We start from the raw sequence: 15,149 nt of genomic DNA on the forward strand, positions 1-15,149 counted from the left end.
TAGAAGTGACAGTCAGAGGAAGGTGTGAGTGCGGCAGACAGAGGGAGAGAGTAGAATAGAGTGTGACACACGAGCAGATCCTCCTACCTGCACCCTTGGTTACCTGGAGGATTCAGAACATGTAAGAACACATTGATCTCCCAGACTGGATGACTTACACAAGCTCCATCCCTTCTCCCTTGGCTTTTTTGGGGGGTTAGGAGCTAATCCCCGGGTGCTGCCCCTCCACCCCCTCACATGCACCAGTCTCCATGGATTTAGGAGCAGCTCTGTGCCTGATCAGCAAAGCGACTCCCCTTGGGCTGAGAGGAGAATGCCTGGGTCTCTCCTGATCTCTGCACTCACGTTTCTGCTCACTTGGATGGATCGTCCCATTGTGTAGACCATGCACAGACACTTCCGCAACTGGATCTTCTATGTCTTTCTCTGCTTTGGGATCATCTACATGAAATTAGGGTGAGTACAACTTTTCCTCTTTCCCCCCACCCACCTCCTCAGCACTGTGCTCTGACCTGCTTGGCTGGCCTGGAATGCTGGGAAATGTAGTCCTGCATCCAGGCGTTGCTTAAAGGGGAAATCACTTTTTGGTGCAAAACAAGAGGAAACGGCACCTCGTTCTCTGAACTGGGTCTCAACATATTCTCTGTGGCAACAACAAAAAGAGATAAAAAAACATCTTTTTTTGTACAGTGGGGCAATTTCTTATGTTGGGTGGGAAAATCAATCAATTCATTTTACCTCTGCCCAGCTGCCTCCCATGCAAGTACTACTCAGGAAGTGACATGAAAAATGGGTTCCACTATATCAGGTGGAATTGGGGCAAAATTGGGACATTTCTTCCCCTTTGTGCTCAGGAATGAACTTTACATCTTTAAACATCAATTCACTCTGATGACAGAGTTGTGACAGGCCCCCCGGGCCCCTGAGTGACGGCTCTTAAAGGGACAATAAAAGGGTAAACACACTTTGCTGTACTGTATATATGTGTGTGTCTTTTATAAAGAAACCCTGTGCTTCCAGTACACAGAGACACTGGTATATTGATACCCTGATATTATACCGATATTCGGGGATTGGATCCATTATCCAGAAAGCTCCGAATTACGGAACGGCCTATAGACTCCATTATAATCAAATAATCCAAATGTTTAAAAATGATTTCCTTTTTCTGTGTAATAATAAAACAGTCGCTTGTACTTGATCCCAACAAAGATATAATTAATCCTTATTGGAGGCAAAACCAGCCTATTGGCTTTATTTCATGTTTATATGATTTTCTAGTAGACTTAAGGTATGAAGATATAAATTACAGAAAGATCCATTATCCAGAAAAACCCAGGTCCCGAGCATTCTGGATAACAGGTCCCATATAACTGATATTCTAATACACAACACTAACACACTGATACACCAGATAGTTGTGTAGGAGAGTGACAGGGGCACAGTCAACACATTTGTATCATTTGGGTTTTTTTTTGTACTTTGGGGGGAAAGTGGTTTCCGTTCCTCTGGATCTTTTTGAGACTTTAGTTTTTATAAGGGAGAGGGGTGCACTGGAATTATTGTTGTTATTATTTTGAGTTCCCTACAGAGATTTAGCAGGGCAGGGGTTTGTTCATCAGGGGCCACTTGCATTTGGCTGCTCTGGGTGCAGGTTATGTGATGCCCGGGATGTGGATCAGGAGACTGTGTGTGGAATCGACTTCATAAGTTCCCAGGCTGCAGGGAGTTGCACATGTGCCCTTGTTGCTTTCACTCCCAGCAAAGTGACTGAGTTGCAATTCCACATTCCTGAGAGGAGCCCAGTGCTTCTGCCTCTTACTCACTGTCACTCACTCATTCTCACTGTTACTATCTATCTATCTATCTATCTATCTATCTATTATCTATCTATCTATCGCTCTCTCTCTCTATCTATCTATCTATCTATCTATCTATTATCTATCTATCTATCTATCTATCTATCTAATCATCTATCTATTATCTATCTATCTATCTATCTAATCATCGATCTATTTATTATCTATCTATTATCTATCTATCTCTATCTATCTATCTATCTATCTAATCATCAATCTATTTATTATCTATCTATCTCTGTTTCTATCTATCTATCTATCTATCTATCTAATCATCAATCTATTTATTATCTATCTATCTCTGTTTCTATCTATCTATCTATCTATCTATCTATCTAATCATCTATCTATTTATTATATATCAATCTATCAATCTATCTATATATCTACCTAATTATCTCTTTCTCTCCCTCTCTGTCTATCTATCTATCTATCTATCTATCTATCTATCTATCTATCTATCTATCTATCTATCTATCTATCTATCTATCAATCTATCTAATCATCTATCTATCTATCTATCTAATCATCGATCTATTTATTATCTATCTATCTCTGTTTCTATCTATCTATCTATCTATCTATCTATCTATCTATCTATCAATCTATCTAATCATCTATCTATTTATTATATATCAATCTATCAATCTATCTATATATCTACCTAATTATCTCTGTCTCTCTTTCTCTCCCTCTCTGTCTATCTATCTATCTATTATCTATCTATCTATCTATCTGTCTGTCTGTCTGTCTGTCTGTCTGTCTGTCTATCTATCTATCTATCTATCATCTATCTATCTGTCTGTCTGTCTGTCTGTCTGTCTGTCTGTCTATCTATCTATCTATCTATCTATCTATCTATCTATCTATCTATCTATCATCTATCTGTCTGTCTGTCTGTCTGTCTGTCTGTCTGTCTATCTATCTATCTATCTTTCTATCTATCTATCTATCTATCATATATCAGCTATTTATTATCAATCATTCAATCAATCTATAAATCTATCATCAATGTGTCTGTCTATTGGTATTTATCTCTCTCTCTGTCTGTCCATATCTGTGTAATCTGTCTGTCTGTCTATCATCTTTATATTGTTTATTATCAGTATATCAGTCTATCTTCATATCATCCATAGCTCTCTCTCTCTATGATTATTATTGTGGAAATGTGGAAAACTGCCCCCCCCCCAATACACCAATTCACAGTTACGGAGATCCCCAGATGCTGCTTATTCCCCCAAATTTATACCAATGAACTATTTCCCAAGATTCCCACCCTGTGGGTTTCAGCCCGGGGGGGGGGGGCAGATTCCTTATGAGGTGCAGCAGATTCAGCAGAACAATAATCCAGGCCTTTGTTTGGGGGGAGCCGGCGGATTTGTTGTATGAGATTTCGACTCTAAATGCAAATATTTCTCTGTCCCCAACAACTGAAAATGTTTTGAAATTTTCTTTACAACCAAATCCCCAATGTCTATAGTGTAAATGTTTCCATAGTGAGACTCACACTGTCTGTACCGGGATCTGCACATGAGGCGAGACCCTGTAGAAGCAACAGGAGGAACGGGCCAGGGTTCCAGTCCAGTCTTTCAATCCACATTATTGTTGCCAGGAAAGAAGATGATTCGACCCCCCAAGTGCCATATATTCAGGGTAGAGAGGAGGCTGATGGGGGGGGGGGGGTTCCTAGTGACTCTAATTAGTGAGAACTGCAGGTTAGGAAAATTAATGAGATTTCTCAATTCATTTGATAAGATACCAATTAAAACGAACAACAAAACCGTGTGTGTTTCACTAAGACCATGTAGAGATTTGCCTCCTCACCCCCTGGCAAATATTCAATCCAACCTGATTAATTCAATATTAACTTCTGCATGGCCGGCAAACACCAGTGCAGTCTGCAGCAAATGAATTGCTAATTAGCCATTCTACATGTGGGTTTTCCATAAATCACTCATTGCATTGTCTTGGAACAGATTTTCTTGAATTCTGCAGATTTAATTAACTAGATCTCCCCAAACTGCTGGTACTGGTACTGAGCTCTCCCTCTTGTCCTACTGTCCCCATCTTGTCCTACTGTCTCTATCTTGTCCTACTGTCTCCATCTTGCCCTACTGTCTCTATCTTGTCCTACTGTCTCTATCTTGATCTACTGTCTCTGTCTTGTTCTACTGTCTCTATCTTGTTCTACTGTCTCTATCTTGTTCTACTGTCTCTGTCTTGTTCTACTGTCTCTATCTTGTTCTACTGTCTCTATCTTGTCCTACTGTCTCCATCTTGTCCTACTGTTTCCTTCTTGCCCTACTGTCTCCATCTTGTCCTACTGTATCCGTCTTGCCCACTGTCTTCATCTTGCCCTACTGTCTTCATCTTGTCCCACGGTCTCTGTCTTGTCCTACTGTCCTCGTTTTGCCCTACAGTCTCCATCTTGCCCTACTGTCTTCATCTTGTCCCATGGTCTCTGTCTTGTCCTACTGTCTCTGTCTTGTCCTACTGTCTACTGTCTTCATCTTGCCCTACTGTCTCCATCTTGGCCTACTATCTCAGTCTTACCCTACTATCTCCACTGTGTCATATTGTCTCCTTCTTTCCCAACTGTCTCCACCATGTCCTGTCTCCATCTTGTCCTACTGGCTCCATCTTGCCCTACTGTCTCCATCGTGTCCTGTCTCCATCTTGTCCTACTATCTCCATCTTGCCCTACTGTCTCAATCTTGTCCTACTGTCTCCATCTTGCCCTACTGTCTCCTTCTTTCCCTACTGTCTCTGTTTTGTCCTACTGTCTCCATCACCCCAATTGTCTCTGATTGGTCCTATTCTATCCTACTTTCTGTATCTTGGTGTAACGTTTACTCTTGTCTTGTTCTTTCCATCTTGTAGTTCTGTCTGCACTTTGCCCTTCAGACTCCATCCTCCCTACTCCATCTTGACTTAATTGCACCAATTATTTACTATAAGTAGTCCCTGCAACATTTCCAATAAACCCTGTCCCATTCTATAACTATAGTGAGACCCTGTGAGGAGCTCAGGAAGTTTTTGGTCTCCCAAAGGCACAAATATGATCTAATCATTGGCTGGGACCTTGTGGTTTGAACTATGTTCTTCCCAATAAAGGGGCCTGTCATGGGGACAGGGGGGTCCTTAGCAAAACAAATTGATTGTGAGTCATTGTCTTTATTGGCAGTTGGACAATGAGAGACGCATAATAAATGTGAGGCCTGTCATATCAATGGCATAGCGACTGGATCTCTGTGCTGTTTTACTTACCCTTTAAATGGAAGCTAATAAGTAAAATCCACTGGGCAGGGTCTCATTTAATAATGATGGGGGACAAGGGGCCCTTGCATCTGCGTTTTCCTGGCGCCCCCCCAAGTCTGCTGATAAAAATGATACAAGCCACTGGCAATGTCAGGGTTAATATTTATGGGGCCAATTCCCTATTTGCAGCGATTATTACCTAATGTACTAAAGGCAGGAATGAAGTAACGGCCCCCGGCCCTCGCAAGGTGCTTCAGATAAAATAATATTTGTCATTCCGATCATTGTTCAGCCTCTTGCACAACCCATTAACCCCTTCATTTCACCTCAATATTTCATAATTACTGATTCTTCACCTGTGAGTCCGGGGGGGGGGGGCAAACATGATCCCCGTTATGTGAAGGAAAGGACCCCCCCTTGTACTGCACTGAAAATTGTCATGAAAATCAGATTCAAAAATGTTTCCCTAGGACCCCGGGATCTTCCCAAACATCACCTGGGGCCCCTGAGACATATAGATATAAGGGACAGAGATTATATAACGTGTGGTTGCCATGGAAACTGGTCATATATGATATGGGGGTGACGGGAAAGATGGGGGCTGTGCCTATATATTATACACTTACATTATGAGCATATATGATATGGGGGTGACAGAGGAAAGTTGGGGGGCTGTGCCTATATATTATACACTTACATTATGTGCATATATGATATGGGGGTGACAGAGGAAAGATGGGGGGCTGTGCCTATATATTATACACTTACATTATGTGCATATATGATATGGGGGTGACAGGGGAAAGATGGGGGGCTGTGCCTATATATTATACACTTACATTATGTGCATATATGATATGGGGGTGACAGAGGAAAGATGGGGGTATATCTGTGCCTATATATTATACACTTACATTATGTGCATATATGATATGGGGGTGACAGGGGAAAGATGGGGGGCTGTGCCTATATATTATACACTTACATTATGTGCATATATGATATGGGGGTGACAGGGGAAAGATGGGGGGCTGTGCCTATATATTATACACTTACATTATGTGCATATATGATATGGGGTGACAGAGGAAAGATGGGGGGCTGTGCCTATATATTATACACTTACATTATGTGCATATATGATATGGGGGTGACAGGGGAAAGATGGGGGCTGTGCCTATATATTATACACTTACATTATGTGCATATATGATATGGGGGTGACAGGGGAAAGATGGGGGTATATTTCATTGTCTCTGGGGTGTGACAGTTTATTTCTCAATGTATCTGTCAGTTCAGTGTCAGTCTGTATGTACAGTTGGTAGGGGGCGCTCTATATCTCCCTTACAGTTAATAGTAAGAAGAGCTGTGATGTGGTGGGTAGTGAGTGCCGTCTTTAAGTCTAACACAGCTGCCATACAGTTACTCAGTGCCAGTAGAATGGGGGAGCACAGGCTATACGTATATATCGATATATATGACCTTTCCCCACGGTCGGGTTATTAGTGGGTGAGTCACATGACATGATCGTTATATTCTCCAGCCATAATTAATTAATGAATTAAAAGAACGGAGAGATAATGACTGAATATTGCGACTTTAATCATATTGTCTGGATCCCATGTGACCCCAGCGCAGCCAATAGCGCCACTTATTTATAATTAATGGAGGATCGGGTCAGATTCTCTGGGCAGATTTCATTACTTTGTTATTATCCATCTGGATCTCCGGACTTCCAGGCCCCCCCCCCCATACATTGTTATCCCCACACTCACCCCAATACAGCACTTAATGGGGGTGGTTCACCTTTAAATTAACTTTTATTATGTTTTAATTCTAAGCAACTTTTCAATTGGTCTTCATTATTTATTTATTTATATTTATTGATTTGGACCCTAGCAACCAATGGCTGAAATTACAAACTGGAGAGCTGCTGAATAAAAAGCCAAGTAACTCAAAAACCACAAATAATAAAAAATGCAAATTGTGTTAGAATATCCTTCTCTACATCATACTAACAGTTAATTTAAATGTGAACAACCCCTTTATTGTTATAGTAAATGTCTATAGCAGTTCCTACCCCCACCCAGACTCCTGGCACCTCTACATTTGCCCCTATAAACCCCCAACCTGTACTTACTCCTGCCCAATTCTCTGCCCCTGTACTTACTCCTGCCCCATTCTCTGCCCCTGCACTACCTGTACTTACTCCTGCCCCATTCTCTGCCCCCTGTACTACCTGTACTTACTCCTGCCCCATTCTCTGCCCCTGCACTACCTGTACTTACTCCTGCCCCATTCTCTGCCCCTGCACTACCTGTACTTACTCCTGCCCAATTCTCTGCCCCCTGCACTACCTGTACTTACTCCTGCCCCCATTCTCTGCCCCCTGTACTACCTGTACTTACTCCTGCCCCATTCTCTGCCCCCTGTACTACCTGTACGTACTCCTGCCCCATTCTCTGCCCCTGCACTACCTGTACTTACTCCTGCCCCATTCTCTGCCCCCTGCACTACCTGTACTTACTCCTGCCCCATTCTCTGCCCCCTGTACTACCTGTACTTACTCCTGCCCCATTCTCTGCTCCTGTAGTACATGTACTTACTCCTGCCCCATTCTCTGCCCCTGTACTACCTGTACTTACTCCTACCCCATTCTCTGCCCCTGTACTTACTCCTGCCCCATTCTCTGCCCCTGCACTACCTGTACTTACTCCTGCCCCATTCTCTGCCCCCTGTACTACCTGTACTTACTCCTGCCCCATTCTCTGCTCCTGCACTACCTGTACTTACTCCTGCCCCATTCTCTGCCCCTGCACTACCTGTACTTACTCCTGCCCCATTCTCTGCCCCTGCACTACCTGTACTTACTCCTGCCCAATTCTCTGCCCCTGCACTACCTGTACTTACTCCTGCCCCATTCTCTGCCCCTGTACTACCTGTACTTACTCCTGCCCCATTCTCTGCCCCCTGTACTACCTGTATGTACTCCTGCCCCATTCTCTGCCCCTGCACTACCTGTACTTACTCCTGCCCCATTCTCTGCCCCTGTACTTACTCCTGCCCCATTCTCTGCTCCTGCACTACCTGTACTTACTCCTGCCCCATTCTCTGCCCCTGCCACTACCTGTACTTACTCCTGCCCCATTCTCTGCCCCTGCACTACCTGTACTTACTCCTGCCCAATTCTCTGCCCCCTGCACTACCTGTACTTACTCCTGCCCCATTCTCTGCCCCCTGTACTACCTGTACTTACTCCTGCCCCATTCTCTGCCCCCTGTACTACCTGTACGTACTCCTGCCCCATTCTCTGCCCCTGCACTACCTGTACTTACTCCTGCCCCATTCTCTGCCCCCTGCACTACCTGTACTTACTCCTGCCCCATTCTCTGCCCCCTGTACTACCTGTACTTACTCCTGCCCCATTCTCTGCTCCTGTAGTACATGTACTTACTCCTGCCCCATTCTCTGCCCCTGTACTACCTGTACTTACTCCTACCCCCATTCTCTGCCCCTGTACTTACTCCTGCCCCATTCTCTGCCCCTGCACTACCTGTACTTACTCCTGCCCCCATTCTCTGCCCCCTGTACTACCTGTACTTACTCCTGCCCCATTCTCTGCTCCTGCACTACCTGTACTTACTCCTGCCCCATTCTCTGCCCCTGCACTACCTGTACTTACTCCTGCCCCATTCTCTGCCCCTGCACTACCTGTACTTACTCCTGCCCAATTCTCTGCCCCCTGCACTACCTGTACTTACTCCTGCCCCATTCTCTGCCCCCTGTACTACCTGTACTTACTCCTGCCCCATTCTCTGCCCCCTGTACTACCTGTATGTACTCCTGCCCCATTCTCTGCCCCTGCACTACCTGTACTTACTCCTGCCCCATTCTCTGCCCCTGCACTACCTGTACTTACTCCTGCCCCATTCTCTGCCCCCTGTACTACCTGTACTTACTCCTGCCCCATTCTCTGCTCCTGTAGTACATGTACTTACTCCTGCCCCATTCTCTGCCCCTGTACTACCTGTACTTACTCCTACCCCATTCTCTGCCCCTGTACTACCTGTACTTACTCCTGCCCCCATTCTCTGCCCCTGTACTACCTGTACTTACTCCTGCCCCATTCTCTGCCCCCTGTACTACCTGTACTTACTCCTGCCCCATTCTCTGCTCCTGTACTACCTGTACTTACTCCTGCCCCATTTCTTGCTGTACTACCTGTACTTACTCTTGCCCCATTCTCTGACCCCTCACCTGTACTACCTGTACTTACTCCTGCCCCATTCTCTGCCCCCTGTACTACCTGTACTTACTCCTGCCCCATTCTTGGCCCCTGTACTACCTACAGCTGTTTTTTTTAACTGCAACTCCCTGCATCCCTCTGGCACTCAAGGTGTACAGGAGTTGTGACTCTCAGGATTTTATGTTGATATGTGTGTGTGTGGGGGGGTTAATTACACAAATACGGGGGCTATTAAGTCACCATGACCCCCAGTTGCACCAGTGATTCTTTCTATCTAAGTGACACAAGTATATCAATTATAAGTTTATTGCCCCATATGACATGTCCTACTGGTTTCCTCTCCTCATGTCTCATAGGCTGTCGCCTCCTTGTCTGGGTAAATCCAACCTTAGTTATGACTCATGGGGCAACATGAGGAGCTCTTTGGTCTGTTACAGTAGAATGCTGTCACTGCATGGCACTTGGGCACCCTCTGAGACAGTAGCACAAGATGGAGACAGTAGGGCAAGATGGAGACAGAAGGGCAAGATGGAGACAGAAGGGCAAGATGAAGACAGTAGGACAAGATGGAGACAGTAGGACACGTTGAAGATAGAAGGATAAGATGGAGACAGTAGGAAAGAGATGGAGACAGTAGGAAAAGATGGAGACAGTAGGACAAGACAGAGACAGTAGGGCAAGACAGAGACAGTAGGGCAAGATGGAGACAGTAGGGCAAGATGGAGACAGCAGTACAAGATGCAGACAGTAGGGCAAGACGGAGACAGTAGGACACAATGGAGACAGTAGAACAAAATGAAGACAGTAGGAAAGAGATGGCGACAGTAGGACAAGATGGAGAAAGTAGGACAAGATGGAGACAGTAGGAAAGAGATAGAGACAGTAGGACACGATGCAGATAATAGGATGAGATGGAGACAGTAGGACACGATGGAGACAGTAGGACACGATGGAGACAGTAGGACAAAATTTAAACAGTAGGACAAGATGGAGACAGTAGGACAAGATGGAGATAGTAGGGCAAGATGAAGACAGTAGGAAAGAGATAGAGACAGTAGGACATGGTGGAAACAGTAGGACAAGCTGGAGACAGTAGGGCAAGATGGAGACAGTAGGACAAGATGGAGACAGTAGGACAAGATGGAGACAGTAGGACAAGATGGAGACAGTAGGACAAGATAGAGACAGTAGGACAAGATAGAGACAGTAGGACAAGCTGGAGACAGTAGGTAAAGATCCAGACAAGAAGAAAATGATGGAGAAAATGGAGTAACAGTGTAAACCTGTGGCACTTTAGGAGGAATTTCCAGTACTCACTAACTGTCAAATAGCAAAGGGCCCCACAGAACGAATTTTGCTCTAGGCCTTGTTGTTAATATCCAATAACAATCCTGGAAGGCAGGAGGTTGGTCCCTAAGGGTCAGTGAGCAGCTGAGTGTATTTATCTGGATATTTCTGCCCCGGTTGATGTTTATGTTGACGAGGACAGTGGGTTCTAGTGGAATGTGCTGCTCATTGTTGTACAAATAGGTGCAAAGTTGTATGAGTGGCCTCTCTGCAGACTGTTCCCTTCATCTGTCCCCCATTTTCTAATGTAGCACCTCCTTCTTTTCACTTTCATCTTCCTTTGGTGTATTAGTTGCACAGCTGTTTATATTCTCTGCACTGCTGGTTCTGACTCCTGAATCAATGTAGCAGAAGCCAGCGGCTTCACAGACCTAAAGAGGAGGAGAAACGGCCTCTGCTTTAATTCTTACATTTAACTATAAACACCCCCAAAAGGCTTTTGTTTCTCCCCAAACACACTCACACTTTTTCCCCCTGAAACCCTCATATAGGAAATTACTATCCTGAAACGTTTTTGCTCCTATAAATAGTCGAGATCTTGAAACAAAAGTCGGGAGACCGCAGGCCAGATGCTGAGATTCTGGTGGTTACTGAGCTGTGGGACTTAATTATAAGCTCCGCCGGCTGCATCGATGGAAGTAGCCAAGGATCGTGCCAAAGGCAAGTAGCCAGAGGGGGGGGGGAGGATCTCTGAGCTGGAGGGGGGGGGGTATGGTTCAAGGCTGTTGGTAGTGGATGTGGAAAGGATTATATTAAAGTCTACCTCAGCCCCCTCCCTCTGTATCCAGGTTACATGGTTCAAATGGAGATAATGAGCTCTGTATAATCAGCCCCCTCCCTTCCCTAAGCTGAAGCATTTATTGGGCTTAGAGTTCAGGAGCAGCTCATTGTACAGACAGCTAGCTCCGCCTCCAACAGCGACTTGACAGAACCAGGAAGTTGGAAAGTGAAAGCGGTTTCAGTTACCTGATCATTCAGCTGGTGTTGCAGAAGTTGGTTCATGTCCCCTTTAAATTAACGGGATGTTCAGTTGCTCTGGTTCCTGACACCTAGACAGTAGTCTGAATTATGTGGGGTGTGTGGGAGTTGCAGTTTCACCCTCCTGATATGTTACTACAGATCATTTTCTCATCTCTAGCACTTTATGCAACTGTAGCAGCGACATTGCACTAATTCCTTAATCCAAACATTACATTCTCCTGGCAAAAGGCAAAGAGCTAGCACTCTAATCACTGTTATTACCATACTTTTTGATATATCACCGACATATTCCACAGCGCTGTACAGAGATGATACATTATTCCCATCAATCCCTGTCCTAGTGAGTTTACAATCTATGATCCCTGTCACATTCCCATCTTGTTCTGCCTCATGATTTTACAATCTAAGGTCCCTATCACATTCCCATCGGTCCCTGCACCAGAGAGCTTACGATCTAAGGACCCTATCTCATTTCCATCTGTCCCAGTGAACTTACAATCTAAGATCCCTATCACATTCCCATCAGTCCCTGTCCCAGTGAGCTTACAATCTAAGATCCCTATCACATTCTTATCAGTCCCTGCCCAGTGAGTTTACAATCTAAGGTCCCTGTCTCATTCTTATCAGTCCCTGTCCCAGTGATTTTATAATCCAAGGTCCCTATCTGATTTCCATCTGTCCCTGTCCCAGAGATCTTACAATCTAAGGTCCCTATCACATTCCCATCAGTCGCTGTCCAGTGAGCTTACAATCTAAGGGCCCTATCACATTCCCATCGGTCCCTGCCCCACTGAGTTTACAATCTAAGGTCCCTATCACATTCCCATCAGTCCCTGCCCCAGTGAGCTTACAATCTAAGGTCCCTATCACATTCCCATCGGTCCCTGCCCCAGAGAGCTTACGATCTAAGGACCCTATCTTATTTCCATCTGTCCCAGTGAGCTTACACTCTAAGTTCCCTATCACATTTCCATCAGTCCCTGTCCCAGTGAGCTTACAATCTAAGGTCCCTATCACATTCCCATCAGTCCCTGCCCCAGTGAGTTTACAATCTAAGGTCTCTGTCACATTCTCATCAGTCCCTGCCCAAGTGAGTTTACAATCTAAGGTCTCTATATTAGTCCCATCTGTCCCAGTGAGTTTACAATCTAAAATCCTTATCACATTCACATCAGCTGCTGTCCCAGTGAGTTTACAATCTAAGGTCCCAATCTTTCCCCCAACCCCTGTCACAGTGTAATCCCCATATCATTAAAGGGGTTTTTCACCTTTAAATTAACTGTTAATATGCTGTAGAGAGGGATATTCTGAGACAATTTGCAGTTGGTTTTCATTTTTTATTATTTGTGGTTTTTGACTTATTTAGCTTTTTATTCAGCAGCTCTCCCATTTCCAGTTTCAGCAATCTGGTTGTTAGGGGTCCAAATTCCCCTAGCAACCATGCACTGATATGAATAAGAGACTGGAATATGAATAGGAGAGGCCTGAACAGAAAGATGAGGAATAAAAAGTAGCAATAACAATACATTTGTAGCCTTACAGAGCATTTGTTGGGGTCAGTGACCCCTATTTGAAGGCTGGAAAGAGTCAAAGAAAAAGGCAAATAATTCAAAAACGATAAAAAAGAAATAAGGAAGACCAACTGAAAACTTGCTTAGAATTAGTCATTCTATAACATAATAAAAGTTAACTTAAAAGTGAACCACCCCCTTTAAATGATCGCACATATTGTTTTGAAACTATAATTTTGCCAAATCACAAATAATTGTTGAACAGACTGAGTTGTAACTGATTATAAATATGTGATTGTGTTTGTTTTCTACTTCCTCTGTGTCATAAAGCTGGCGGCTTGGGAACCCAGACATGTGACTCATGTACCTGGAAATATAGAGACAAATGTGCCAATAACCTCATTGCTCATAACTGTGATGTCACTGATTCCTGTGATCTCATCTCTTGCAAAAGATTTAATGTTATTAATGATAAAATCCATTCACACCTCTGTTTACTTACCCTTTAAATCAGAGATCACAAAACTGTAAGGCTGCTCCCCCCTGTACCGCGACCTAAACCACTGGATGGGAGGCTGAAGGCCAGTTAGGGGGGGATTTGGGGTCAGTGCTTATTTGTACCCTGGGTACCCCTGGAACTATAGCAGGGTGACACCCCAATGTTTCTATATATCTGTAACCTTGTTATGAGCTAAGGGGGCCCAGTCTGAAGGTCAGTTAGGGGGAGATTTGGGGTGAGTGATTATTTGTACCCTGGGTACCCCTGGAACTATAGCAGGGTGACTGTTACCCCAATGTTTCTATATATCTGTAACCTTGTTATGAGCTAAGGGGTCCAGTGTGAAGGTCAGTTAGGGGAGATTTGGGGTGAGTGCTTATTTGTACCCTGGGTACCCCTGGAACTATAGCAGGGTGGACACCCAATGTTTCTATATATCTGTAACCTTGTTATGAGCTAAGGGGCCCAGTCTGAAGGTCAGTTAGGGGGAGATATGGGGTGAGTGCTTATTTGTACCCTGGGTACCCCTGGAACTATAGCAGGGTGACACCCCAATGTTTCTATATATCTGTAACCTTGTTATGAACTAAGGGGCCCAGTCTGAAGGTCAGTTAGGGGGAGATTTGGGGTGAGTGATTATTTGTACCCTGGGTACCCCTGGAACTATAGCAGGGTGACACCCCAATGTTTCTATATATCTGTAACCTTGTTATGAGCTAAGGGGGCCCAGTCTGAAGGTCAGTTAGGGGGAGATTTGGGGTGAGTGTTTATTTGTACCCTGGGTACCCCTGGAACTATAGCAGGGTGACACCCCAATGTTTCTATATATCTGTAACCTTGTTATGAACTAAGGGGGCCCAGTCTGAAGGTCAGTTAGGGGGAGATTTGGGGTGAGTGATTATTTGTACCCTGGGTACCCCTGGAACTATAGCAGGGTGACACCCCAATGTTTCTATATATCTGTAACCTTGTTATGAGCTAAGGGGGCCCAGTCTGAAGGTCAGTTAGGGGGAGATTGGGGTGAGTGTTTATTTGTACCCTGGGTACCCCTGGAACTATAGCAGGGTGACACCCCAATGTTTCTATATATCTGTAACCTTGTTATGAGCTAAGGGGGCCCAGTCTGAAGGTCAGTTAGGGGGAGATTTGGGGTGAGTGTTTATTTGTACCCTGGGTACCCCTGGAACTATAGCAGGGTGACACCCCAATGTTTCTATATATCTGTAACCTTGTTATGAGCTAAGGGGCCCAGTCTGAAGGTCAGTTAGGGGGAGATTTGGGGTGAGTGATTATTTGTACCCTGGGTACCCCTGGAACTATAGCAGGGTGACACCCCAATGTTTCTATATATCTGTAACCTTGTTATGAGCTAAGGGGGCCCAGTCTGAAGGTCAGTTAGGGGAGATTTGGGGTGAGTGTTTATTTGTACCCTGGGTACCCCTGGAACT

General features: G+C 44.6%; 1 protein-coding gene across 1 annotated transcript in view; it reads left to right on the plus strand.

Annotated features, from left to right (window-relative positions):
- Nucleotides 1-344: 344 nt before the first annotated feature.
- wnt7b.L (Wnt family member 7B L homeolog) overlaps nt 345-15,149 on the plus strand; it is a gene marked incomplete at its 5' end in the record, with an annotated part of 46,553 nt that continues 31,748 nt past the window's right edge. The window contains 1 exon segment of the mRNA NM_001090733.1: nt 345-456. Coding sequence (NP_001084202.1) covers nt 386-456 — 71 coding nt within the window.

The sequence above is a fragment of the Xenopus laevis genome, chromosome 3L (assembly GCF_017654675.1).
Source record: "Xenopus laevis strain J_2021 chromosome 3L, Xenopus_laevis_v10.1, whole genome shotgun sequence".
NCBI classification, from domain to species: Eukaryota; Metazoa; Chordata; class Amphibia; order Anura; family Pipidae; genus Xenopus; species Xenopus laevis.